The sequence below is a fragment of the Chiloscyllium punctatum genome, chromosome 9, assembly GCF_047496795.1.
Source record: "Chiloscyllium punctatum isolate Juve2018m chromosome 9, sChiPun1.3, whole genome shotgun sequence".
NCBI classification, from domain to species: Eukaryota; Metazoa; Chordata; class Chondrichthyes; order Orectolobiformes; family Hemiscylliidae; genus Chiloscyllium; species Chiloscyllium punctatum.
In genome coordinates, this window is record NC_092747.1 from 5,790,339 (window position 1) to 5,816,789 (window position 26,451).

Below are 26,451 nucleotides of genomic sequence, written 5' to 3' on the forward strand. Positions count from 1 at the left end.
GGTTCTCCATGGTAGGCTGATGAAGAAGGTAATGTCACATGGGGTCCAGGGTGTTCTAGCTAGATGGATAGATAACTGGCTGGGCGACAGGATACAGAGAGTAGTAGGGGAAGGGAGTTTCTCAAAATGGAGACCTGTGACCAGTGGTGTTCCACAGGGACCCATGATAGGACCACAAATGGAATTTGTGATATACATCAATGATTTGGAGGAAGGTATAGGTGGTCTGGTTAGCAAGTTTGCAAATGACACTGAGATTGGTGGAGTAGCAGATAGTGAAGGGGACTGTCAGAGGATACAGCAGAATATAGATAGATTGGAGAGAAATGGCACATGCAGTTCAATCCAGACAAATGTGAGGTGATGCATTTTGGAAGATGCAGTTCCAGAGCGAACTATACAGTAAATGGAAAAGTTCTGGGGAAATTGATGTACAGAGAGATCTGGGTGTTCAGGTCCATTGTTCACTGATGATGGCAACACAAGTCAGTAGAGTGTTCAAGAAGGCATACAGCATGCTTTCCTTCATCATACATTGAGTACAAGAGTTGGCAGGTCATGTTCCAGGTGTATAGGACTCTGGTTCGGCCCCACATTTGGAATACTGCGTACAGTTCTGGTCACCACATTACCAAAAGGATGTGAATGCTTTGGAGACAGAGAGATTCACCAGGATGTTGCCTGGTATGGAGGGTGCTAGCTATGAGGAGAGGTTGAGTAGATTAGGATTATTTTCATTGGAAAGAAGGAGGTTGAGGGGGGGTCCTGATTGAGGCCGACAAAATCATGAGAGGTGGATAGCAAGAAACCTCTTCCCAGAGTGGGGGGCTCAATTACTAGGGGTCACGAGTTCAAAGGGAGAGGGGAAAGGTTTAGGGGAGATATACGGGGAAAGTTCTTTACGCAGAGGGTGGTGGGGGCCTGGAGTGTGCTGCCAGTGGAGGTGGTAGGGGTGGGAATGATATTGTCATTTAAGATGTATCTAAATGGGGAATAAAAACAGAAATTTCTGGAGAAACTCAGCAGAGAGAGAAACAGAGTTCATGTTTGAGTTCCATGTCTTCAGTTTTTAAGAAGACTGATGTTGAACTCCAAATGGTCACCCTATTTCTTTTTCTCCTGATGCTGCCAGACCTGCTGAGTTTCTTCAGAACTCTGTGTATGTTTCTGATTTCCAGCATCCGCTGTATTTTGTTTTTATTTTAATGATCTGGGGACATGAGTTCAAATTCGAACACAGCAGCGGGAGTGTTTTAAATTCAGTTGCTAATTCTGGAATTTAAAGTTTGTCTCAGTGATAAAGATTCCACAAAACTGTTGTTCAAAGCCTCAGGGAGCTGTACTTTCCCAGCAGGAGGACTCGCTGGCACTGTTTCAGTTCAGGGATGTTTTCCAGGGCCATTTGGCCCCAATCCTGCTACTCTCACTGTGTCTGAGGCTAATGCTGGCCATAAATCCAGCATTAGTGATGCTGGAAGAGCACAGCAGTTCAGGCAGCATCCAACGAGCAGCGAAATCGACGTTTCGGGCAAAAGCCCTTCATCAGGAGATGATGAAGGGCTTTTGCCTGAAACGTCGATTTCGTTGCTCGTTGGATGCTGCCTGAACTGCTGTGCTCTTCTAGCACCAATAATCCAGTATTTGCTTTCCAGCATCTGCAGTCATTGTTTTTACCTCATTTTTACCTGCATTTTGCCCTCACCCTACACTTAATACACCAGCAGGCTACAGGCCTGGCTGAATGAACTGAAGCAGCAGAGGCAATGCAATTATCACAAATCCAGGCTAATACTCTGGGAACAGGGGTTCCAATCCCACTACGACAGCTGCTGGCACTTAAATACAATTCATAAATCTAGAAATCAAAGTTAGCGATCGTGACAAATTTAATTGATTGGCGCAAAAGCCCATCTGGTTCACGACTGCCCTTTCGGAAAGGATAGCTGCCGTCCTTACCTGGTCTAGCCTACATGTGATTCCAGACCCACAGCAATGAGGTTGACTCTTAATCGCCCTCTAAAATTCGGAACCTGTGCTATCACTATCCACAGCTCCAGATCACCACATGCTCGGCATGGCAACAGGATGGGAGACAGGGGTGAGGAAAGGGCTGATACCGCAAGACAGAAGGAGTGGTAACAGGTCAAGTGAAAGAGTGAGTCTCTTCCCCTCTACTGGAGCATGTAATTCCAATGGATGGATCTTTGATGACTGTTGTTCAAAGCAGACATGTTGGACCAAAGGGATCTCTTTCTGTGCTGTGAAACCTCTATGACTCTGCATTTTGCCCTCACCCTACACTTAATACACCCTCTAATTCTGAGGTGCACGTGTGGCATTGATCTCTGGAACCAGATTGGCCAAAATGTGCAGCTGCAAATCTTAGAGGAATTGTTGCTTCAAAATCTAATATACGTTTTCTTATGCCTACATTTGTTGCTTTTAAACACGAGGTGAAACTAAATTGATCTGAAAGTACCTTTTTTATTCAGGGTACTTACCAAAGGGACGTGGGTGTTGCTGGCTGGGCCAGCGTTTACCACCTGTCCCTAGTTGCCCCTTGAGAAGGTGGGGTGATCTGCCTTCTTGAACCACAACAGTCCATGTGCTGTAGGTAGACCCACAATGTTGCAGGATTTTGACCCAGTGGCCGTGAAGGAACGGTGATATATTTCCACGTCAGGATGGTGAATGGCTTGGAGGGGAACTTGCAGGGGGTGATGCTCCCATGTATCGACTGCCCTTGTCCTTCTAGATGGAAGTGGTCATGGGTTTGGAAGGTGCTGTCCGAGGAGTTTTGGTGAATTTCTGCAGTGCACCTTGTAGATAATACACACTGCTGCATTGGTGGGGGAGGGTGTGGATGTGTAGATGGGATGCTAAACAAGAGATGCTAAACCACTTTGTCTGCATTGAATACCAAAGGGTAATTTGGAGAAAAAGTACGAGTCATTCCCCTGAAGGTTCCGGGACCTTCTAGAAAGATGACGTTACCTTTTTATCACCTTACCTTTTAGAGGAGCCCCCCCTGCTGTGTGCAAATCGCCTGCGACATTTGCAACTTTACAATGTTGTCAGAACGTACTGCATTAGCTGCAAAGCAATGTTGGGGATCCTGAGGTTATAAAAGGTGCTATGCAAATACAAAGCTTTCTTCTAATGCTGGGACCCCCCCCCCCCCCCCCCCTCCACCACTCCCCACCGTGTGACTTAGACAATGCGGCTTCAATGATGGAGGCTTGGTGGACAGGATCTATATCCTTCACTGCAAATGTAAGTAAGTATGCTGTTCAAGCATCCTGTACATTCCCACTAATATACAACACAGCAATTTCTACAGGATATTGTCTGGCTGACCACACAAATGCACAAGAAACTGGCACACTCAATAAAACCTTTGCATTTCCCAGTGCATTGTCATGAAGCAATTATCCTGCATCCATCTGTAGAGTTATCTCGGCAATTCTTATAGAGAGCTGCTCATCACACAGCTTCTCCACCTGCCCTGTGTACTCTCTCCCCCAATCACTCTACCCCCCCCCCCCCCCCATTTTATGAAACTCCCACTGCCCCATGTAGAATGTCCACCCATCACTGACCCTATGCACCCGTTTAATTCCATTCCCACTGCCCCATGTACACTCTTCCCCCATCACTGACCCTACCCACCCATTTAATCCCATTCCCACTATGCGGTATACAATCTCCACCCATCACTGACCCTACACATCCGCTTAATCCCATTCCCACTACCTCGTGTACACTATCCCCCCATCACTGATCCTACCCACATATTTAATCCCCCTCCTACAGCCCCGTGTACAATCTCCCCCCAGAATTGACTCCCCCCATCCATTTGTTTACCTCTCCCCGGCCCCACAATGTAGAGGCCCTGGTTTCTACTAAAAGATCCATTGGAGTGTCCATGGATCCAGGACTAAGGTATGTCCCTTGTTCGGGTGTTTGGGGATTACAAGCAAAGGTGACCAAGGGGAGTAAGGGTTGGGGGTTTCAGAAGCAAGGAGACCGGAGTGACTTTCAGCTCAAACACCCTTGCCTAACATCAAGATCCTCAACTGGGCACAGTGGGCCATGCTATCAGCAGTCTGCGGTGTTTCTCCTCAGGCATGACTGTTTGCAGATAGCCTTGGTGTCGGTCAACAAATGTTAATTTTCAAGGAGGTAAAATCAATGACTGCAGATGCTGCAAACCAGAATCTAGATTAGAGTGGTGCTGGAAAAGCACAGCAGTTCAGGCAGCGTCCGAGGAGCAGGAAAATTGACGTTTTGGGCAAAAGCCCGAATCAGGAATACAGGCAGAGAGCCTGAAGGGTGGAGAGATAAGAGAGAGGAGGGTGGGGGTGAGGAGAAAGTAGCATCGAGTACAATAGGTGAGTGGGGGAGGGGATGAAGGTGATAGGTCAAGGAGGAGGGTGGAGTGGATAGGTGGAAAAGAAGATAGGCAGGTAGGACAAGTCAAGGGGACAGTGCTGAGCTGGAAGTTTGGAACTGGGGTGAGGTGGGGGAAGGGGAAATGAGGAAACTGTTGAAGTCCACATTGATGCCCTGGGGTTGAAGTGTTCCGAGGCGGAAGATGAGGCGTTCTTCCTCCAGGCGTCTGGTGGTGAGGGAGCGGCGGTGAAGGAGGCCTAGGACCTCCATGTCCTCGGCAGAGTGGGAGGGGGAGTTGAAATGTTGGGCCACAGGGCGGTGTGGTTGATTGGTGCGGGTGTCTCGGAGATGTTCCCTAAAGCGCTCTGCTAGGAGGCGCCCAGTCTCCCCAATGTAGAGGAGACTGCGTCGGGAGCAACGGATACAATAAATGATATTAGTGGATGTGCAGATGAAACTTTGATGGATGTGGAAGGCTCCATTAGGGCCTTGGATGGAGGTGAGGGAGGAGGTGTGAGTGCAGGTTTTACAGTTCCTGCGGTGGCAGGGGAAAGTGCCAGAAAGGGAGGTTGGGTTGTTGGGGGGCGTGGACCTGACCAGGTAGTCATGGAGGGAATAGTCTTTGCGGAAGGCGGAAAGGGGTGGGGAGGGAAATATATCCCTAGTGGTGGGGTCTATTTGGAGGTGGCGGAAATGTTGGTGGATGAGTTGGTTTGTGCGAAGGTTGGTAGGGTGGAAGGTGAGCACCAGGGGCGTTCTGTCCTTGTTACGGTTGGAGGGGTGGGGTCTGAGGGTGGAGGCGCGGGATGTGGACGAGATGCGTTGGAGGGCATCTTTAACCACGTGGGAAGGGAAATTGCGGTCTCTAAAGAAGGAGGCCATCTGGTGTGTTCTGTGGTGGAACTGGTCCTCCTGGGAGCAGATCCGGTGGAGGCGGAGGAATTGGGAATACGGGATGGCATTTTTGCAAGAGATAGGGTGGGAAGAGGTGTAATCCAGGTAGCTGTGGAAGTCGGTGGGTTTGTAAAAAATGTCAGTGTCAAGTCGGTCGTCATTAATGGAGATGGAGAGGTCCAGGAAGGGTAGGGAGGTGACAGAGATGGTCCAGGTAAATTTAAGGTCAGGGTGGAATGTGTTGGTGAAGTTGATGAATTGCTCAACCTCCTCGCGGGAGCACGAGGTGGTGCCAATGCAGTCATCAATGTAGCGGAGGAAGAGGTGGGGAGTGGTGCCGGTGTAATTACGGAAGATCAACTGCTCTACGTAGCCAACAAAGAGACAGGCATAGCTGGGGCCCATACGTGTGCCCATGGCTACCCCTTTGGTCTGGAGGAAGTGGGAGGATTCAAAGGTGAAATTGTTAAGGGTGAGGACCAGTTCGGCCAAACGAATGAGAGTGTCGGTGGAAGGGTACTGTTGGGGACGTCTGGAGAGGAAAAGATGGAGGGCTTGGAGGCCCTGGTCATGGTGGATGGAGGTGTAGAGAGATTGGATATCCATGGTGAAGATGAGGCATTGGGGGCCGGGGAAACGGAAGTCTTGGAGGAGGTGGAGGGCGTGGGTGGTGTCTCGAACGTATGTGGGGAGTTCCTGGACTAGGGGGGATAGGACAGTGTCGAGGTAGGTAGAGAGGAGTTCAGTGGGGCAGGAGCATGCTGAGACAATGGGTCGGCCAGGGTGGTCAGGCTTGTGGATCTTGGGAAGGAGGTAGAACCGGGCAGTGTGGAGTTCCCGGACTATGAGGTTGGAAGCTGTGGGTGGGAGATCTCCTGAGGTGATGAGGTTCTGTATGGTCTGGGAGATGATGGTTTGGTGATGGGGGGTGGGGCCATGGTCGAGGGGACAGTTGGAAGAGGTATCCTCGAGTTGACGTTTGGCTTCAGCGGTGTAGAGGTCAGTGCGCCAGACTACCACTGCGCCCCCTTTATCCGCTGGCTTGATGGTGAGGTTGGGATTGGAGCAGAGGGATTGGAGGGCTGCGCGTTGTGAGGGTGAGAGGTTGGAGTGGGGGAGGGAGGTAGACAGGTTGAGGCGGTTAATGTCCCGGCGGCAGTTGGAAATGGAGAGGTCGAGGGCAGGTAATAGGCCAGCGCGGGGTGTCCAGGTGGATGCAGTGTGTTGGAGGTGGGCGAAGGGGTCCTCGGAAGGTGGGCGGGAGTCCTGATTGTGAAAGTAAGCTCAGAGGCTATCACCTGGTGTTATGTGATTTTTAACACTTTCCAGAAGTGGTTCGTACTGAGGCCGCAGTGCTGGAGCTCAGATGTAAAGTAACCCTGGTTTGGCGTGACCCTGTTGATCCAGGATCACTGTCACTGTGGTGGATCAAAACCGGCCATTCTATGGACATGGGTTGTCGCTCAGGAACGTGTTAGAGACTTACCCATTCCCTATTCCACAGGGGTCTCTTGCTGTTGGATCTTGCTCAGGAACGTTGCTCCTTATGGTGCACCCAGATTAAAACTAGGGGGACATTGTGCAGTGGATACGTGAGAGGGAGATGGGACAGGGTTTAAACCAGGTTGTGAATTTTTGGTCAGCTAGTGGAAGTGTAGGGGAGTTATGTTTGTGTGGTCAGGAAGTCGGGGGAGGGGAGTTGGGCAGAAGGTTCCATTTACGATGCACGTTGTCCCATTCAGTTGAGGGTCACCAAGATGTGATCCTGTTAAATGGCACAACAGGCCTGAGGGTCATTTGACCCAGCTGCAAAGCTCTGAGGAAGATATCCACTCATTTTGAAACTCAGTCTTTCCTCTCATCTTTGCTTTTGATGAATAGAGTCATTTGAAAGGATATTACACAGGTAAGTAAGAGAGAAGAAATCAGGTGACAGTATGACAAAGTTTAAGTGGGAGGAGGCTTGTATCCCACATAAACTTCACTTCCTTGTTCAGAAAGAAAAAAAACAATAAAAATAACTGACTCATTTTTTATATTTCAAAATGGAGCTAAAATAGTATGAGCTTTTATTTTTACTGCCTTTTTCTCCCCTTGTATGTCTTCCAGTCATCACAAACATTACTCCCCCATGTAGCTACAATTCAGGAGTATAATGGAATACTCCCCACTTGCCTGGATGGGGGCAGCTCCAACAAACACTCAAGAAGCTTAACACCATCCAGCACAAAGCAGCCCCTGCTTGATAGTCACCACATCCACAAACACCCACTTCCTCCACCACCGATGCTCAGTAGCAGCAGTGCGTACCATCTACAAGATGCACTACAGGAATTCACTAAAGACATGGTGAATTTTAGGCAACCCCTTTCAAACCCATGACTACTTCCATCTAGAAGGACAAGGGCAGCAGATACATGAGCACGCCACCATTTGCAAGTTCCCCTCCAAGCCCCTCCCCATCCTGACTTGGAAATATATTGTCGTTTCTTCAGTGTCACTGGGTCAAAAACCTGGAATTCCCTCTCTAAGGGACATTGCGGGTCTACCTACAAGAAGGCAGCTCACCCCCACCTTCTCAAGGGGCAACTAGGGACAGGCAATACAGTCAGCGCACACGAAATCTGTGAAATATTATTTTTTCTTTAAATATTGGCGATCTTTACGTGTACTGACAACCATTCCATTATCTCTCTCTCTCTCTTTCTTTGTCTTTCAGAGTATTTAAGAAATCCAGTCCCAATGGAAAGGTAAGACCTCCTAATGTTACAGATTTACCAGGAAGAATCTATTTTATCTCACGGTTACAGTACAGTGTGGGAAGAGAAATGGAATTAGTTTAGATTGTATATGTTAGCACATCGTGTGGGATGATGTGTGTAGAATGAATTCTCACCACTGCTCACCATGTTATGTGAGCCAGCTGGTAGATTTATTGCCATCATTCTTTGTCCTTGCAGAGATTTGCTTGGTCTCGGGCAGTAAAGGAAAACCATGCATTCGTCCAATGAGAAAAAGCTCTTACCTTGAGTCAGGGTCTAGAAATTCAATAATAAAAACAAACATTTCAGGGACAGCTCAGCAGTCTGCAGGGTCTGGAGAGAAATGACAGTTAACATTTTGGGTCGTTCCTTAGAACTGTGTTCCGAAACTGTGACTTGAAACATTACCCCTGTTTTCTCTCCCCAGATGATGCCAGACCTGCTGAGCTTTTCCAGCAATTTCTGTTTTTGTTTCTGATTTACAGCACCCTCAGTGCTTTTGTTTTTATCTAGAAATTCAGGAACCAGATAATTGTTCTGGCAATGTAGATTTTGGATGCGCGTTGAGTCATCGAGAAATGATGATGTAGCTGATTCGATAGGGATCGTCTGACACACTGAAATTTTCATGGAAAATCTCTCTTGTGTTTGTCACCCTTCTAACATAGTCCCCAGCTGTTGGAGAACTTGAGAAGTTCTGACTTAATAGTTACCGAAGAAGAGTTAAAAGAATACGCAGGCAATAGAAGCAATCCAGAAAAGGTTCACCAGGCTTATCTCAGGTTTGGAGGGGCTGTCTCCTAACAAGAGGTTGAGTAGATTGAACCTGTACTCATTGGGACTTAGAAGAATTGAGAGGTGACCTTATTGAAACATACAAGATTCTTAGGGAACTTGACAGGGTAGATGTGGAATGTTTTTTTTCCTTCTGGTAGAGTCTAGGATCAATGGACATAATTTCAGAATAATTTCAGGGTTACACATTCAAGACAGAGATGAGGAGGAATCTGTTCAATGTTTTATCCCAGACGACTGTTGATGCTGAGTCACTCAGTCGATTCAAGGCTGAGATGGACAGATTTCTAATCAGTAATAGAACCGAGGTTTATTGGGAAAAGGCGGGAAAGTGGAGTTGAGGATGATCAGATCAGCCATGAACTCATTGAATGACAGAGCAGACACGATGGGCTGACCGGCCTACTCCTTCTCCACACTGACCCCTCCCCACACACGTGATGCAAGTTATAATTGACTCAGTTCAACTGTACCTCTCAGCAATTTATCTGTTAACATTTGAAGGACGTTCAGTGAGCTGTATAGTGATAACCAGGAATTTTTAAAAAGAAGGAAATAACTGCAGTTCAGCAAATATGTTACTATTTCTGAGGAGCAATCAGGGCTGGGGAGCAAATGCTTCCGAGATGGTGATGTACTTCTTCAATGATACAGCTCAGTGGGTTCACACTGCAATCTCACAGTGCCATTGACCGAGGTTTGATTCCACCCTCGAGCGACTGTGTGGAATTCATACATTCTCTGCATGGTTTTCCTCTCAGTGCTCCAGTTTCCTCCCACAGTCCAAAGCTGTGCAGGTTAGGTCGACTGGCCGGGCTAAATTGCCACATAGTGCCCAGGGATGTGCATGCTAGGTGGGTTAGCCATGGTAAATGCAGGGTTACAGTGGTGGGTCTGGGTGGGATGCTCTTCGGAGGGGCAGTGTGGTCTCAATGGGCTGAATAGCCTGCTTCCACACTGTCGGGATTCTATGATATTTCTCGATTTGGATTTTAAAAATAGAAACATATGGGTGCAAGTCTACTCTGTGAAGGTAATTCTTTTTAAACAGGTTGGAACAGTAACAAAGTACATCAGTTCTAAGAAAGCTTGTGCCTGCAGTCAAGTGCCTGGGAGATTGTGGTGTTAATGGATGAAATGTTTCTAAAGCTGAGTTTACAAAGGACCCCAAATCCACTAATTTAGTTTTGTCTTCAGAATAGAATGTTCGAAGTCTCAGTTCAGCAGGGGGAGCAGTTCACTTAGCAGGAGATCCATCTTATAGTTATGGGCCTGGTCACCTTCGCCAATGTGTTGCTGGTTTGTGGAGCTTCCAAGCTGAGAGAGTTTGAAAAGGAGTCTTCGCATTGTGAGAACTGAGAAGGTTCAGGACATCCGAATTGTGAAAGGTCCATGCAAGTGAGCTCAGAGAGGAATTGGAAAACTGGCTCTGCAGCCTATAGAACAGAAAGTGTGAAGGATCAGTAAAGAGTGGAGATAGGAATGACATTTCTCTGGAATTGAGATTGTGTGAAAGGCTAATGTTGGGGTGCAGGTTGGAACTTTGTCTTGCTGGTTTTTTTTGAGATCTTTCTAACTGTCGTATGGGCTTTTGTTTTCATTTGTGGATTAAATTTATACTCTTATGTTAAAGAACATCTGCAGCCTCATGTAACTATATTTTAGTGACTCACTATCAACTGCAAAGAATTAGGCAGCTGATATGTTGAGCCAAGTTTTATTGTGGGATCTACCTTGTCCAGTTGTACCTACCATTAGCTGGGGTCATGCAACTTGTACATCCCTATGTGACAGCCTTCTGTCATGTAAGAGCATGGTTTGTGCAGTGTCAGTTCACTCTGTGTCAAACATTGCTCCCGGGTGAGATTCAAGAATCCCACTTTGGTGTGGCAGTATCTCTGCCTCATTTACTGCAGCGAAGACAAGATGGTGGAGGATCTGCTCACTTTGGTGTTCTCTAGGCTCTCTTCTCAGCCATCAGCAGAGCTCACAGCCATCAGCAACTGTCTCTCAGTTGTCAGTGTCAATGTCTGCTATCTTCCTAACATTGTTCAGGAATATGGACGTGTACAGAGATCACAGAGGATTGAGAGGATGGTTGCAGAGACAGGGAGAGAATGAGAGATGTTAAGAGAATGAGAATCTTAAAATTGAGACTAGGATAAATTCGCAAGCACAGAGGAATGAGAGACAGTGTCGCCTCGGGTTGGAACAGATGCAAGGTCAGTCAATGAAGGAAATAGTTTCCCCACACACTAACCTCATTCTAATGAATCTCACACTCCCAGATCGTGTTTCATTAGCAAGAATCTTCAAGTGTTCTGTCAGAATCTGAACACCACAATAATATGTCATCTTGCAGCTCGGTGAAACACAGCTCCAAACGTGTTAATTGAGACCATGGAGAAAGCTTGAGTTTCAATTACAAATCCAACCCGATTACCATTCGAACCAATGCGTTCGTATAGCACCTTTCACAATCTCACTGTATCTCAAAACACTTACATTTTCTTTACTCCTTGATGGGATGTAAGTGTCACTGGAAATGCTATCATTTTGGAACTTAGGAACAGGAGGAGGCTATTCAGCCCCTCAAGTCTGTTCCACTATTCAGTGAGATTATGGCTAATCTGTGGCCTAAGTGCATATACAGTCAGTTCTTACAGAACACGATAGTTGTGTTCCTGTGTGACCCCGTGCTATACAGATAACGCTTAAAGTGTTGGTGATCCAACCGCGTTCCAGCCAACACACAATTTAAAAGTTCATGCTTTAGAAACAGCGTCTTCTATTCACCCAATCGCATTAGAGCCAATTCGAGTTAAAGAAAGGTGTGATATGGTAGGACTGATTCTACCCCTTCCTTAACAAAATTTATCAATCTCACAATTAAAATGAGCAACTGATCCAGCATTCCCTGCCATTTGTGGAAGAGGGTTCCAAACCTCTCCCACCCTTTGTGTGTACAAGTGCTTCCTAACATCTCTCCTGAGTGGTCTGGCACTAATCCTCAGACTATGCCCCTATTTCTAGAATCCCCAAATAAGTTATCAATCTTTATCTACCCTGTGTTTCACGGTTAGTCTCATGAATTCTAGAGAAAACAGGCCCATCTCTGAAAGCCCTTGAACTGAGTGGATTCCCAGGCCATTTCGAGGACAGTTAAGGGTCAAACACACATGACAGGTGATAAAGAATGTTTGATGTAATGTTAAGATGTAACTACTGGACAGGTCAGGGTCCAGAATAAAATCTGACTGATAGCTCATACATTTGAGTTAATTTAACATACAGTTGCTCACTGACATGTAAACTCACACAGTAGATTGTCTTTGACAACAAAACAAAAGTTTATAACACAAAAGAAGACAATAGACAATAGGTGCAGGATTAGGCCATTCTGCCCTTCGAGCCTGATCATGGCTGATCATCCTTAATCAGTATCCTGTTCCTGCCTTATCTCCATAACCCTTGATTCCACTATCCTTGAGAGTTCTATCCAACTCTTTCTTAAATGAATCCAGAGACTGGGCCTCCACTGCCCTCTGGAGCAGAGCATTCCACACAGCCACCACTCTCTGGGTGAAGACGTTTCTCCTCATCTCTGTCCTAAATGGTCTACCCCATATTTTTAAGCTGTGTCCTCTGGTTCGGCACTCACCCATCAGCGGAAACATGTTTCCTGCCTCCAGAGTGTCCAATCCTTTAATAATCTTATATGTCTCAATCAGATCCCCTCTCAGTCTTCTAAACTCAAGGGTATACAAGCCCAGTCGCTCCAGTCTTTCAGTGTAAGGTAGTCCCGCCATTCCAGAAAGAAAAGAAAATTGTAATATATCAAGACATCCCGGGTTCAAGTTCCACATGCTAGAAAGATGTGTAGTAGCATCACTGAACATGTTGAGAAGAAAATATATAGAATACAGTTTAAAAGACTCCCAGCTATATCTATGCCCCATGAGCATCACTTTACATGACTCAAATCCAAAAACATTATCCTGCTCTGTCAAATCTTTGGGTTCAACTCAACTGCTTTTTTCCAGTCCTGTCCTGTGAACTGTGAAATCATCTTGCATGTACAGTCACCAAACTGAAAGCTTAGACTTTCTCAGTTTTTTAATCACCTGCCAACTTCTAACCAAACACTCCTGGTCAGGATGTTTCACAAGCTAAACCTTTTGACTGATCTTGCCCTAAACTGTCTGAAATTCTTTTCTGAGAAACTATGTTTGCTTCTGATCTCAGTCAAGTCTCCTCCAAAAACGTCCCTAAAACTTTCAGTCTGTGGGCTTTGCTGAGCTCAAATCAATTCTTGATTATTCTAAACCAAAAGCAAGCTAATGCCTTTCAGTATTAATTCTTCCTCTGTTGTAAACAACACAGTATCAATAATCTTTCATTAACATTCCGGGTGATTTACAGTCACCTTCTCACTGGATTAGGTCGCAGCTCCGGAAGAATTTTCTGACCTTGTTTCAGTTTAAATGCTTCACCAGAGTAACCATCACCCATATGCCACTAATTTGAAATCCTAATAATAAGTCAGAAATTTATATATGTCACAAACGCCTTTTATTACAGGCATCGCTGATGCAATCTGTCAAGTGCAGCTGCCAATTTGCTCACAGCAACTTCTCACAAGTAAAATCTAAATAATAACAATGAGATCTGCTCTGTTAATGAAGTACATTGCTGCTTGCACAGGATTCCAGGGAGCATGCCTTTAATTTTCTTTCAGTACTGCCCATGCAAACCTCACAGGGTATTCACCCAAGAGGGCACGTGGAGCTTTACTAGCTCTGGTTGTGATGTCAGCATCTCTGACTGCACTGGCATGTCAGACTCACTTGTGGCAGGTCTATGGAGTGCAATGTAAAACCAGATACTTCTGACCCAGTGGTTATTTACAGCGCACCTTCTCTTCGATTATTATTATCCAAGGCTTGGAGGGTGATTGTTTTGTGCCCCTCATAACTGGTGCATTAATTTATAATAGAACATTTCCCAGTTTTATTACTTACTATCAAACACTCCCAGGGCAGGGACAGCATGGGGTTAGATACAGAACAAAGCTGTACCCCATCAAAAGTTCCCAGGACAGGGACAGCGCTGGGTTAATTGTACTATCAATCCCTCCTTTCTGTTGTGATTTGAGTTTGATACCAACAAAGCTGCCCAAAGCTCCCTTTGGCATGAAACATCTCACTGAGGACATGACTAATTTTGGAGGGTGCTGGGAGTCACAGTGGGAAATGAACATTCTAAGAGAGATGGAACTAAATTGTGACGGTTGAAGAATTCAGAGTTCTTTGTATAGGTAGTTCTCAAAGCCACTGCACTGTCTGGGAAGCAATCAAATAGACTGGCGCGATGTTGGCCTTTGTCTCGGGAGAGTTAACTACAAAGTAGTTCAGGAAGTATTTCAATTGCACTGAACCTCAGTGAGACCCCAGCCAACTGCACACTGTCTCTACCAGTGCACCACTAAGATTTGTTATTCAAGCATTTCCTGTTCACAAAGGGTTTGAGAGGAAACAAATTAAATTAATTATCTTTCTGCCAATTTGTAAATGTAATTCCATTTGAAACCAACTCAAAACTAGGCGGAGAGGCTTGATCAGCGGAATTTACAGCAGAACTTACTGGAGTGGGTGAGGTTCCAAGGGGGCACAGTAAAGCATATAGGAGGTTGTGTGTTGGACAGACTGGGTTTGCTTTCACTGGAGTTCAGAAAAGTGAGGAGCGACTGGATTGAAATGTATGAGATCCTGAATGCTCCTGACAATGCTGATGTGGAAAGAATTTGTGAAATAGGTGAGAGAACTGTTGCAGGTACGCTGGGCTGAATGGCCTCCTTCTTCATTGTAACCATTCTGTGATTCTGTGAAGAGGTTTCTATTTGTGAATCAGTCTGGAATGATGGGCACTGTTTCAAAATTAGGGATCATCCTTTCAGGACAGAGAGAAACTTGGAAGGTTAGGAAATAGGAGCAAGAGAAGACTATTCGGCCCATCAATGCTGCTCCACCATTCAATATGATGATGGTGGACCATCCAACTCAATCCCTTGCTCCTGGTTTCTCCCCAAATCCATTGATCCCTAAGAACTATATCATAGAATCACCACAGCCTGGAAGCAGGCCATTCAGCCCATTGCGTCCTCTGAAGAGTGTCCCACCTAGACCCACCCCCTTACCCTATCTCTGTAACCTTCCATAACCTCGAACTGAAGTCCACTCAGTTCGAGGGCATTCAGAGATGGGCCTGTTTTCTCTAGAATTTAGAAGGTTAAGGGGTAATCTGATTTTAGTCTTCATGAGACTAACAGTGAAAGACAGGGTAGATAAAGATACACCTTTGGACTGGAGCACCCAGAGGAAACCCATGCAGACTGTGTAAATTCCACACCGACAGTTACCCGAGGCTGGAATTGAACCTGGGTCCCTGACGCTGTGAGGCAGCAGTGCTAACCACTGAGCCACCATGCCACCCTATGTATCTAACTTCTTGAAAACATTCATTGTTTTAGCCTCAACTGCTTTTTCTATGGCAGAGAATTCCGCAGGCCTCTCTGGGTGAAGAAATGTCTCCTCATTACAGTCCTGAATGCCCGAGCCTATAGCCTTACACTGTGACCCCCTGGTTCTGAACTTTCCACCATTCAATACGATCATGGCTGATCTCTTCTTGGCCTCTACTCCACTTTCCTGCCCATTCTCCATAACCCTTTTAACGCATTACGCATTAAAAATCTATCTATCTCCTTACGTTTGCTCAGTATCTCAACATCCATTGCACTCTGACTTAAATACATTCAATGACTTGGCCTCCACAGCCTTCTATTGCAATGTATTCCCCAGCCTCTGGCTGAAGAAATGCCTCCTCATCTCAGTTCTAAAGGATGGTCCCTTCACTTTGAGGCTGGGCCCTCGTGTCCTAGTCTCTCCTCCTGTTGGAAACATCTTCTCCACATCCTCTCTATCCAGGCCTCTCAGGATTCTGAGCAGTGCTACAGGAGTCCAACTAATTTCACACCAAATGCAGCTTGTGCCATTTTATTCCCTGCTTATTTAACTGAAACGCTAAGCAGCTGGGGCTGTCTTCTCGAGAGGAAAGAAAGGTGAATGATGACAGAGGTTGTTAAAAAGGTTTGAGAAGGGAGAGGTTGAGAAAAAGCCTCCTCAGCACATGGACTGCAACGGTTCAAGAAAGCATTTTCTGGATTAGTGGTGCTGGAAGAGCACAGCAGTTCAGGAAGCATCCAAGGAGCTGAGAAATCGACGTTTCGGGCAAAAGCCCTTCATCAGGAATAAAGACAGTGAGCCTGAAGCGTGGAGAGATAAGCTAGAGGAGGGTGGGGGTGGGGAGAGAGTAGCATAGAGTACAATGGGTGAGTGGGGGAGGGGATGAAGGTGATAGGTCAGGGAGGAGAAGGTGGAGTGGATAGGTGGAAAAGGAGATAGGCAGGTAGGACAAGTCCGGACAAGTCATGGAGACAGTTACTGAGCTGGAAGTTTGAAACTAGGGTGAGGTGGGGGAAGGGGAAATGAGGAAACTGTTGAAGTCCACATTGATGCCCTGGGGTTGAAGTGTTCCGAGGCAGAAGATGAGGCGTTCTTCCTCCAGGCGTCTGGTGGTGAGGGAGCGGCGGTGAAGGAGGCCCAGGACCTCCATGTCCTCGGCAGAGTGGGAGGGGGAGTTGAAATGTTGGGCCACAGGGCGGTGTGGTTGATTGGTGCAGGTGTCCCGGAGATGTTCCCTAAAGTCCTCTGCTAGGAGGCGCCCAGTCTCCCCAATGTAGAGGAGACCACATCGGGAGCAACGGATACAATAAATGATATTAGTGGATGTGCAAGTAAAACTTTGATGGATGTGGAAGGCTCCTTTAGGGCCTTGGATAGAGGTGAGGGAGGAGTTGTGGGCGCAGGTTTTACAGTTCCTGCGGTGGCAGGGGAAAGTGCCAGGATTGGAGGGTGGGTTGTTTGGGGGCGTGGACCTGACCAGGTAGTCGCGGAGGGAACAGTCTTTGTGGAAGGCGGAAAGGGGTGGGGAGGGAAATAAATCCCTGGTGGTGGGGTCTGTTTGGAGGTGGCGGAAATGTCGGCGGATGATTTGGTTTATGCGAAGGTTGGTAGGGTGGAAGGTGAGCACCAGGGACGTTCTGTCATTGTTACGGTTGGAGGGGTGGGGTCTGAGGGCGGAGGTGTGGGACGTAGACGAGATGCATTGGAGGGCATCTTTAACCACGTGGGAAGGGAAATTGCGGTCTCTAAAGAAGGAGGACATCTGGTGTGTTCTGTGGTGGAACTGGTCCTCCTGGGAGGCGGAGGAATCGGGAATACGGGATGGCATTTTTGCAAGAGGTAGGATGGGAAGAGGTGTAATCCAGGTAGCTGTGGAAGTCGGTGGGTTTGTAAAAAATGTCAGTGTCAAGTCGGTCATCATTAATGGAGATGGAGAGGTCCAGGAAGGGGAGGGAGGTGTCAGAGATGGTCCAGGTAAATTTAAGGTCAGGGTGGAATGTGTTGGTGAAGTTGATGAATTGCTCAACCTCCTCGCGGGAGCACGAGGTGGCGCCAATGCAGTCATCAATGTGGCGGAGGAAGAGGTGGGGAGTGGTGCCGGTGTAATTACGGAAGATCAAATGCTCTATGTAGCCAACAAAGAGACAGGCATAGCTGGGGCCCATACGTGTGCTCATGCCTACCCCTTTGGTCTGGAGGAAGTGGGAGGATTCAAAGGAGAAATTGTTAAGGATGAGGACCAGTTCGGCCAAACAAATGAGAGTGTCGGTGGAAGGGTACTGTTGGGGACGTCTGGAGAGGAAAAAACGGAGGGCTTGGAGGCCCTGGTCATGGCGAATGGAGGTGTAGAGGGATTGGATATCCATGGTGAAGATGAGGCGTTGGGAGCCAGGGAAGCAGAAGTCTTGGAGGAGGTGGACGGCGTGGGTGGTGTCTCGAACGTATGTGGGGAGTTTCTGGACTAAGGGGGAATAGGACAGTGTCAAGGTAGGTAGAGATGAGTTCAGTGGGGCAGGAGCATGCTGAGACAATGGGTCGGCCAGGGTGGTCAGGCTTGTGGATCTTGGGAAGGAGGTAGAACCGGGCAGTGTGGGGTTCCCGGACTATGAGGTTGGAAGCTGTGGGTGGGAGATCTCCTGAGGTGATGAGGTTCTGTATGGTCTGGGAGATGATGGTTTGGTGATGGGGGGTGGGGTCATGGTCGAGGGAGCAGTAGAAAGAGGTGTCCTCGAGTTGACGTTTGGCTTCAGCGGTGTAGAGGTCAGTGCGCCGGACTACCACTGCGCCCCCTTTATCCGCTGGCTTGATGGTGAAGTTGGGATTGGAGCAGAGGGATTGGAGGGCTGCGTGTTGTGAGGGTGAGAGGTTGGAGTGGGGGAGGGGGGTCGACAGGTTGAGGCGGTTAATGTCCCGGCGGCAGTTGGAAATGGAGAGGTCGAGGGCAGGTAATAGGCCAGCGTGGGGTGTCCAGGTGGATGCAGTGTGTTGGAGGTGGGCGAAGGGGTCCTCGGAAGGTGGGCGGGAGTCCTGATTGTGAAAGTAAGCTCGGAGGCGGAGGCGACGGAAGAATTGTTCGACGTCACGTCGTGTATTAAATTCATTGATGCGTGGACGGAGGGGGATGAAGGTGAGTCCTTTGCTGAGGACTGATCGTTCGTCCTCAGTGAGGGGGAGGTCTGGGGGGATGGTGAAAACTCGGCAGGGCCGGGAGCTGGGATCTGGTGTGGGTGTGGAGCTGGGAGTGGGGGCGGAGCCTGTAACTGGAGTGGGTGTGATGGTGGGGGAAATGGGGGTGGAGTAATGAGCAGGGGTAGTGTTCCTCTTGGGGTTCTGGGGGGTGGGGGGCACGTCAAGAAGGCAGCTCAGCACCACCTTCTCGAGGGGCAATTAAGGACAGGCAATAAATGCTGGGCCCAGTCAGCAATGCCCATGGGAACAAAGAAGAAGTGAGACTACCACGAGGGGAACTGTGAATGTAGAAGAGTACTTCACAAGAGATCATGCGAACCCTTTTGATCAAGAGAGTGGTGTGAATTTGGAACCCACTGCCTCAGAGAGTGATTGAGGTGAATAAGGTAGATGTGATTTTGGGGGAAAACTTGGTGTGCACATGTAAGGAGAGAAGGCTGTGCTGGTAAGGCGAGATGAAGATTAGTCCATGGCGGCTCATGTGGAGTAGAAACACTTGCACAGATTATTTGGGCCAAATGGCGTTATGCTATGATATATAAGCTATGTAATTCTATATAATTATTGCATTGAATATCATTGTGAGTATTGCTGACAAAGGAAATGCACTGTCAAAGTTTTTCATCTTGTGCACATCAGGACCCATGCAGGAATGCCAAATTTCAGAGGGAGCAACAATTTAGGACAAAAAGGTGTCAAAATTTTACCATGTTGAGTTGGATTGGTCAAGACATTGCCATGGAAAATGCACTCAGAAATTATTGCCCACCCCCCCCCCCCCGCCTCGAGGTTTTTGTTTCATTCAATAATGATCCAATGCCTGTAAAAAATAGGAACAGGAGGAGGCCATTCAGTCCTTTGACCCTGCCCCACCATTCAATAGAATCATGGCTGATCTGACATTCCCCATGGCCACTTTCCTGCCCTTTCCCTGTAACCCTTGCTATCCTGACTGATCGAGAATCTATCTCAGCCTCAAATATCCACACGGACTCTGCCCCCACAGCTCTCTCTGTGACAAGGAGATCCAAAGACTCTCAACCCTCTGAGAGAAGAAATTCCTCCCCATCTCAGTCTGAAACTAGTGCCCCGTTATTCTGAGACTGTGCCCTCTGGTCCTAGACTCTCCCATGAGGGGAGACATCCTCTCAGCATTTGTCCTTAAGAATCCTGCACCTTTCAATGAGATCACCTCTCAGCCTTCTAAACCCTTCTCACATTCCCTTATCCTGCAGTGGGCAGCTCCATGCTTATCAGTGTATGAGGCTGCTGTCAAGTGGGAATTGTATTTTGAACCTAAGTAACAATCTTAAATTGGTTGTTGTTGTAATTCTTTGCACACTTGGGGCTATTCAGCAAGTACTGTCACTTCATCCAAGCAGCATTAGAAATTATGTTCTTGAGTTTTTGCAAGCACAGGACGGTTGGGTGCAGCCAGAGGTCTGCCTGTCATGAACAGCCAGAGGGATGTGGTATTTGAGACAATCCACACATCGCTGGGACTCTTAGCTTTGACAGTGCATCACTGCCTTCAGCAATACGCCAGTTCTGTGAAACCAGGGAAATATATAATTCCTTGCTTCTTTTACCACTTTACAGCTTACCGTCTACCTTGGGAAAAGGGACTTTGTGGACCACGTAGACTTTGTGGAGCCTGTCGGTGAGTGCACCAATGCAACACATGCATGCAACTGTCAGGATAGTCTGTGGGACTGGCTTCTAGTGCTGGCCTCATCACCCAGTGTCTGCTTTGGTCTGGACAGGAATGCAGTCCCTTTTGAGTCAGAAGGATGTGGGTTCAGGTTCCATCCCAGGACATGAGGCACCTAACCAGATGCCAAGGCAGTTATCAGCAGTATCAGCTGAACCACCTATTGGATGAGAAATTACGTGAGGCCATGCAAACAAACCACCTCCCCCTCCCTCATTTTGGATGTTGCAAAGTGCAGGAGTTCTACTCAGAGTCATAAATCAGCACAACAAAGGTGGAGGCCACTCAGTCCAACAAGTCTCTGTTGTTTCTTTGAAAGCCATCCAGTTAAATTGAGAATCTATACCACAGAAAAAAGACCCTTCAGCCCATCAAACCTGTGCAGGTCAAAAATGACCATCTAACAATTAAAATTCGATTTTCCAGCACTTGTCCCAGAATCTTGTATGCCTTGCTATTGCAAGTGTGCATCTAAATACTATTTCAATGTTTCCAAATTTTACTACAATATGTACTGCTTCAAGTATTTATCCAGTTGCTTCTTCAGGTTACTGTTGAATCTGAGACCCTAGAGGAATTTAGACGTTAAACTAGTGGTCTAACATTATTGACAAAACTGACAATCACTGATTTAGAATGCAAACTGACAGGGTTTATTGGATAATAAAGGTTAGTATTTAACAATCACTTGTTCCCCTGTCTCCTGACCTCTCTGTCACCTTTAATCATTTACATTGCCTTTACAGACTTTTCACGTAAATTATTGAATTGGATACACAAGCAATTTGCCTGTGGTGATTAACAGATGATAAAAACTACCACGGGTGGTTTGGTGATGGAGAACAAAATGAAACCGTTTCACTTGACAAGGATTAGATTACTTACAGTGTGGAAACAGGCCCTTTAGCCCAACAAGTCCACACCGACCCGCCGAAGCGCAACCCACCCATACCCGTACCCCTTACCAAATACTACGGGCAATTTAGTATGGCCAATTCACCTGACCTGTACATCTTTGGACTGTGGGAGGAAACCAGAGCACCCGGAGGAAACCCACGCAGACACGGGGAGAACGTGCAAACTCCACACTGTCAGTCACCTGAGGCAGGAATTGAACCTGGGTCTCTGGCGCTGTGAGGCAGCAATGCTAACCACTGTGCCACCGTGCTGCCCATTAAGGCTTGGCACACTGTACGAGATCTAGTCATGTTGGACAACGGATCCCAGGACTTCAGACATCGTTTCTTGGTTCCTTAACGCGAGTTGTCTTGGCTCCCAGTTTCCTTTGAGATTTTAGTTTAGCTGACTTAATTCTGACATACATGCGAATTTCCTTCACAGCTTTAACTCCAGTGAACCCACTGTCTGAATGCATAGCAGCTACACTTGCTGGTAATAAAAAGATGGGTCAGAAATTAATTTGTGATCAGTGAAGCTGTGGGAAGTAGGAATTGAGATAGAGGATCAGCTATGATTGTATTGAATGGCGTTCTCCTGCTCCCAATTCCTGTTTTATTATTTAGGGTGTCTGCAAATGGGTATATACAAGTTAAGTGACTGACTACAAGTTTGGCAGATGGAGTTTATTGTGGGAAAGTGTGAACTTGTCCACTTTGGTAGGAAGATTAGATTTCCTACAGTGTGGAAACAGGCCCTTTGGCCCAACCAGTCCACACCGACCCTCCAAAGAGTAACCCACCCAGACCCATTTCCCTCTGACTAATGCACCTAACAATATGGCCAGTTCACCTGACCTGTGCATCTTTGGATTGTGGGAGGAAACCCACACAGACATGCAAACTCCACACAGACAGTCACCCGAGGCTGGAATTGAACCTGGGACCCTGGTGCTGTGAGGCAGTAGTGCTAACCACTGAACCATCGTGCTGCCCCCCAATCAATAATTGTTTCATAACTGTCATTCCTGAGACTAGCTTTCCCATTCCAATTTACTGACTGAATTCAAATTCTACAATCTGCTATACTGGGACTTGAACCCATAGCCTCAAGACATGAGCCTGGGATTCTGGATTACTATCCCAGTGGCATTACCACTAACCATCATCTCCATGCTAAAGCAGCATGTTATTTCAATAGAGAGAGACTGCAAAACCTGGAAGTACAGAGGGATCTGGAAGTCCCAATACATGAATCACAAAAAGTTCGTCTGCAAATACAGCAAGTGATTATGGAATGTTGTCTACTGCAAAGGAAATGGCGTATGAAAGGATGGATACTTTGTTACAATTGGATAGAGCTTGGATGAGGCTATATAGTGGAACAGGAGAAAGTGAGGACTGCAGATGCTGGAGATCAGAGCTGAAAATGTGTTGCTGGAAAAGCGCAGCAGGTCAGGCAGCATCCAAGGAGCAGGAGAATCGACGTTTCGGGCATGAGCCCTTCTTCAGGAATGAGGAGGGTGTGCCAAGCAGGCTAAGATAAAAGGTAGGGAGGAGGGACTTGGGTTAGGGGCGTTGGAAATGCGATAGGTGGAAGGAGGTCAAGGTGAGGGTGATAGGCTGGAGTGGGGGTGGGGGCGGAGAGGTCAGGAAGAAGATTGCAGGTTAGGAAGGTGGTGCTGAGTTCGAGGGTTGGGACTGAGACAAGATGGGGGGGGAGGGGAAATGAGGAAACTGGAGAAATCCGAGTTCATCCCTTGTGGTTGGAGGGTTCCGAGGCGGAAGATGGGGCGTTCTTCCTCAAACTGTCGTGTTGCTATGGTCTGGCGATAGAGGAGTCCAAGGACCTGCATGTCCTTGGTGGAGAGGGAGTGGAACACTATGTGACAGGCTGATCTCTGTGTTTAAAAATACAGTTGAATGTTTTCTTATTGTCACTTGCATTTTACAGTGAATAATACAGGAAAAGCTTCCAGTGTCGCCACAATCCAGCACCATTTTGAATGGTTTAAGAATAAAATAAAATATAATTGAAAGAGAGTTCTCCACCACCTTATTGCCTAATCCATCAACGGAGGGCTAACTCCGGGGCTTACCTTGACCATGACCAGGAGTCCCTGTCTCCACTGCCAGGCCAGGAGTCCCCGCTCTGGGCCTATTGTAAACAAGACTCCCTGGCTCTACTGCTGGGCCAGGAGTCCCCACTCTGGGCCTACTGTAACCGACCCCCTGGCTCCACTGCTAAGCTAGGAGTCCCTGCACTGGGCCTGTTGTAGCTAAGGCTCCCTGGCTCCACTGCTAGGCCAGGAGTCCCTGCACTGGCTGCAGATGTTGCCTTGTCAGTGCCGCCATCTTGAAGCATCCATTGCTGCTGCCATCCCCGATCCTTGGAGGAGCTTTGTTGCTGCTGCTGCTGGCCCCAAATGCCCAGAGGCTGTCCTTACTGCTGCCACCACCTCCAATTATCAGGAGGCTGCTGCCACTCCACAAATGGCACGCTCTTGCTCCCGCACTGAGGCCATCAATGAACCCACTAAAGATAAAGGAAAACAAAAGAAAATAAAAAGAAAGAAAAGGGACAGAAGTAAAAAGAAGAAAAAAAGCAGATGGGAGTGGATGAGCCCTGGGTAAGAATCCTCACACAGCCACCATTTTGATAAGATGTAGATGTATTTGATGCAGTTCAGAGAGGGTTCACTTGATTAATACTTAATTAGGATGGTGGGAGTGGTTCCTTTAAGAAGAAAAGTTAGACAGACTGGGTCTGTATCCATTGGAGTTGAGCGGAATAGGAGGGGTGATCTTATTGAAACATTTAAGATCCTGAGTGGACTTATCAGGAGTCATTCCCCTCTTGGGAAAGACAAGAATGAGGAGGCAGTGTTTACAAATTAGGGTTTTCTCATTTAAAACTGAGAAGAGGAGAATTTCTTTCTATCGGGGCATGCAAGTCTTCTTACCTGAGAGGGTGGCAGAGTTGGTGAATATTTTTAATACAGAGTTCGATAGAGTCTTAACTAACAAGGGAGTTAACAGTTATCATGGGTAGGAAGAAAAATTAGAGTTGAGGCTACATTCAGATCAGCTATGACTGGGTGGTATGGTGGCTCAGTGGTTAGCATTCACAGCACCTGGGACCCAGGTTCAATTCCACCGTCAGGTGACTGTCCGTGTAGGGTTTGCACATTCTCCCTGTGTCTGCGTGGGTTTGTTCCAGTTTCCACTCACAGTCCAAAGATGTGCAGGTTAGGGTGGATTGACCATACTAAATTGTCCATAGTACCTTCTCCTCAACTACTCTATCCTCCTATTCCGACCCTCACTAGCTTGTGGCACTGGGAGTAATCCACATATTACTACCGTCAAGGACCTCCTTTTTAAGTTCGTCCCTAACTTCCTATGTTCTCTCCTCAGAATACATCCAATGTGTACAACAACCTCTTGCTGGCCCCTCTCACGATGAGAATATTCTGCAACCTCTCTGAGATATCCTTGAATCTGGCACCAGGGAGGCAACACACCATTCTAATTTCTCACTGTCAGCTGCAGAAATGTCTGTCTGTGCCTCTGACTAGAAAGTCCCCTATCACAATCGATTGCTTGGAAGCCGACGTACCCCCTCATTACATTCGAGCCAGTCTCCATACCAGAAACCTGGCTGTTAGTGCTACATTCCCCTGAGAGTCCATCACCCCCGTTTTCCAGAACGGCATATTTGTTTGAGATGGGGATAGCCGCAGGAAACTCCTGCACTACCTGCCTCCCCCTCCTACCTCTCCTGGAGGTCACCCATCTACCTGACTGTATCTTCGGTTTATCTCCCTCCCTGAAACTGCCATCCATCACACCCCCCGGCTCCTGTAAATTCCTCATCACCTCTAACTGCCGCTCCAACCAATCAATGCAATCTGATAGGATTCGCAACCCAGCACACTTCCTGCAGACATCATCACCAGTAACATGGAAACTCTCCCTAAACTTCCACGTCCAACAGGAAGAGCATATCATTCTACTAAAGGCCATCTTTGACTCTTAACAACCTGCAGACCCAGAAAATAGCGCAGTCTAACTACTGTCTAAGGAAGGGCTGAGAGACTTGGGTCTGTTCTCATTGGCAAGAAGAAGGCTAAGAGGGGATTTGATGGAGACATACAAGATGATCAGAGGATTAGATAGGGTAGACAGTGAAAGTCTTTTTCCTAGGATGATGATGTCAGCTTGTATGAGGGGGCATAGCAACAAATTGAGGGGTGATCGATTTAAGACAGATGTCAGAGGCAGGTTCTTTACTCAGAGAGTGGTAAGGGTGTGGAATGTCCTACTGCCAATGTAGTCAACTCAGCCACATTAGGGACATTTAAACAATCCTTGGATAAGCACATGGATGATGATGGGATAGTGTAGGGGGCTGGGCTTAGATTAGTTCACAGATTGGTGCAACATCTCGGGCCGAAGGGCCTGTTCTGTGCTGCATTGTTCTATGTTCTATGTCCTCTGTTCCAAAAACACTGCTCCAGGCTAACTCAGTATGTATGTTTTATATTTTCAAAGTTTAATTAAGAGACAGATCTCAGTAAAAACAGATAATCAAAAGAACCCACTTTACTCACTATTGTAGATTTATAAAATAAACAGTAAGTTTACAAGTTAAAACTAGCCACTTAGCAACTCCCCTGTTATGAGTTGCCCCATACAGAGTCATAGAGTCATAGAGATGTACAGCATGGAAACAGACCTTTCGGTCCAACCCGTCCATGCTGACCAGATATCCCAACCAAATTTAGTCCCACCCGCCAGCACCCAGCCCATATCCCTCCAAACCCTTCCTACTCATATACCCATCCAGATGTCTCTTAAATTATGCAATTATACCAGCCTCCACCACTTCCTCTGGCAGCTCATTCCATACACTTACCACCCTCTGCGTGAAAAAGTTGCCCCTTAGGTCTCTTTTATATCTTTCACCTCTCACCCTAAACCTACACCCTATCAATGCCCGTCATGATTTTTTAAACCTCTATAAGGTCACCCCTCAGCCTCCGATGCTCCAGGGAAAACAGCCCCAGCCTGTTCAGTCTCTCCCTGTAGCTCAAATCCTCCAACCCTGGCAACATACTTGTAAATCTTTTCTGAACCCTGTCAAGTTTCACAACATCTTTCCAATAGAAAGGAGACCAGAATTGCACGCAATATTCCAACAGTGGCCTAACCCAAATGTCCTGTACAGCCTCAACATGACTCCCAACTCCTGTACACAATATTCTGACCAATAAAGGAAAGCATAC

The 26,451-nt window shown here is 47.1% G+C and overlaps 1 protein-coding gene across 2 annotated transcripts in view; it reads left to right on the forward strand.

Moving 5' to 3' along the window:
* arrb1 (arrestin, beta 1) overlaps window positions 1–26,451 on the forward strand; it is a 134,744-nt gene that overhangs the window by 68,350 nt on the left and 39,943 nt on the right. For both annotated transcript variants that reach the window (XM_072576776.1, XM_072576777.1), the window contains exons 2-3: window positions 8,006–8,036; window positions 20,156–20,216. In XM_072576776.1, the coding sequence (XP_072432877.1) occupies window positions 8,006–8,036; window positions 20,156–20,216 (92 nt within the window). The remainder of the gene's footprint in view (window positions 1–8,005; window positions 8,037–20,155; window positions 20,217–26,451) is intronic.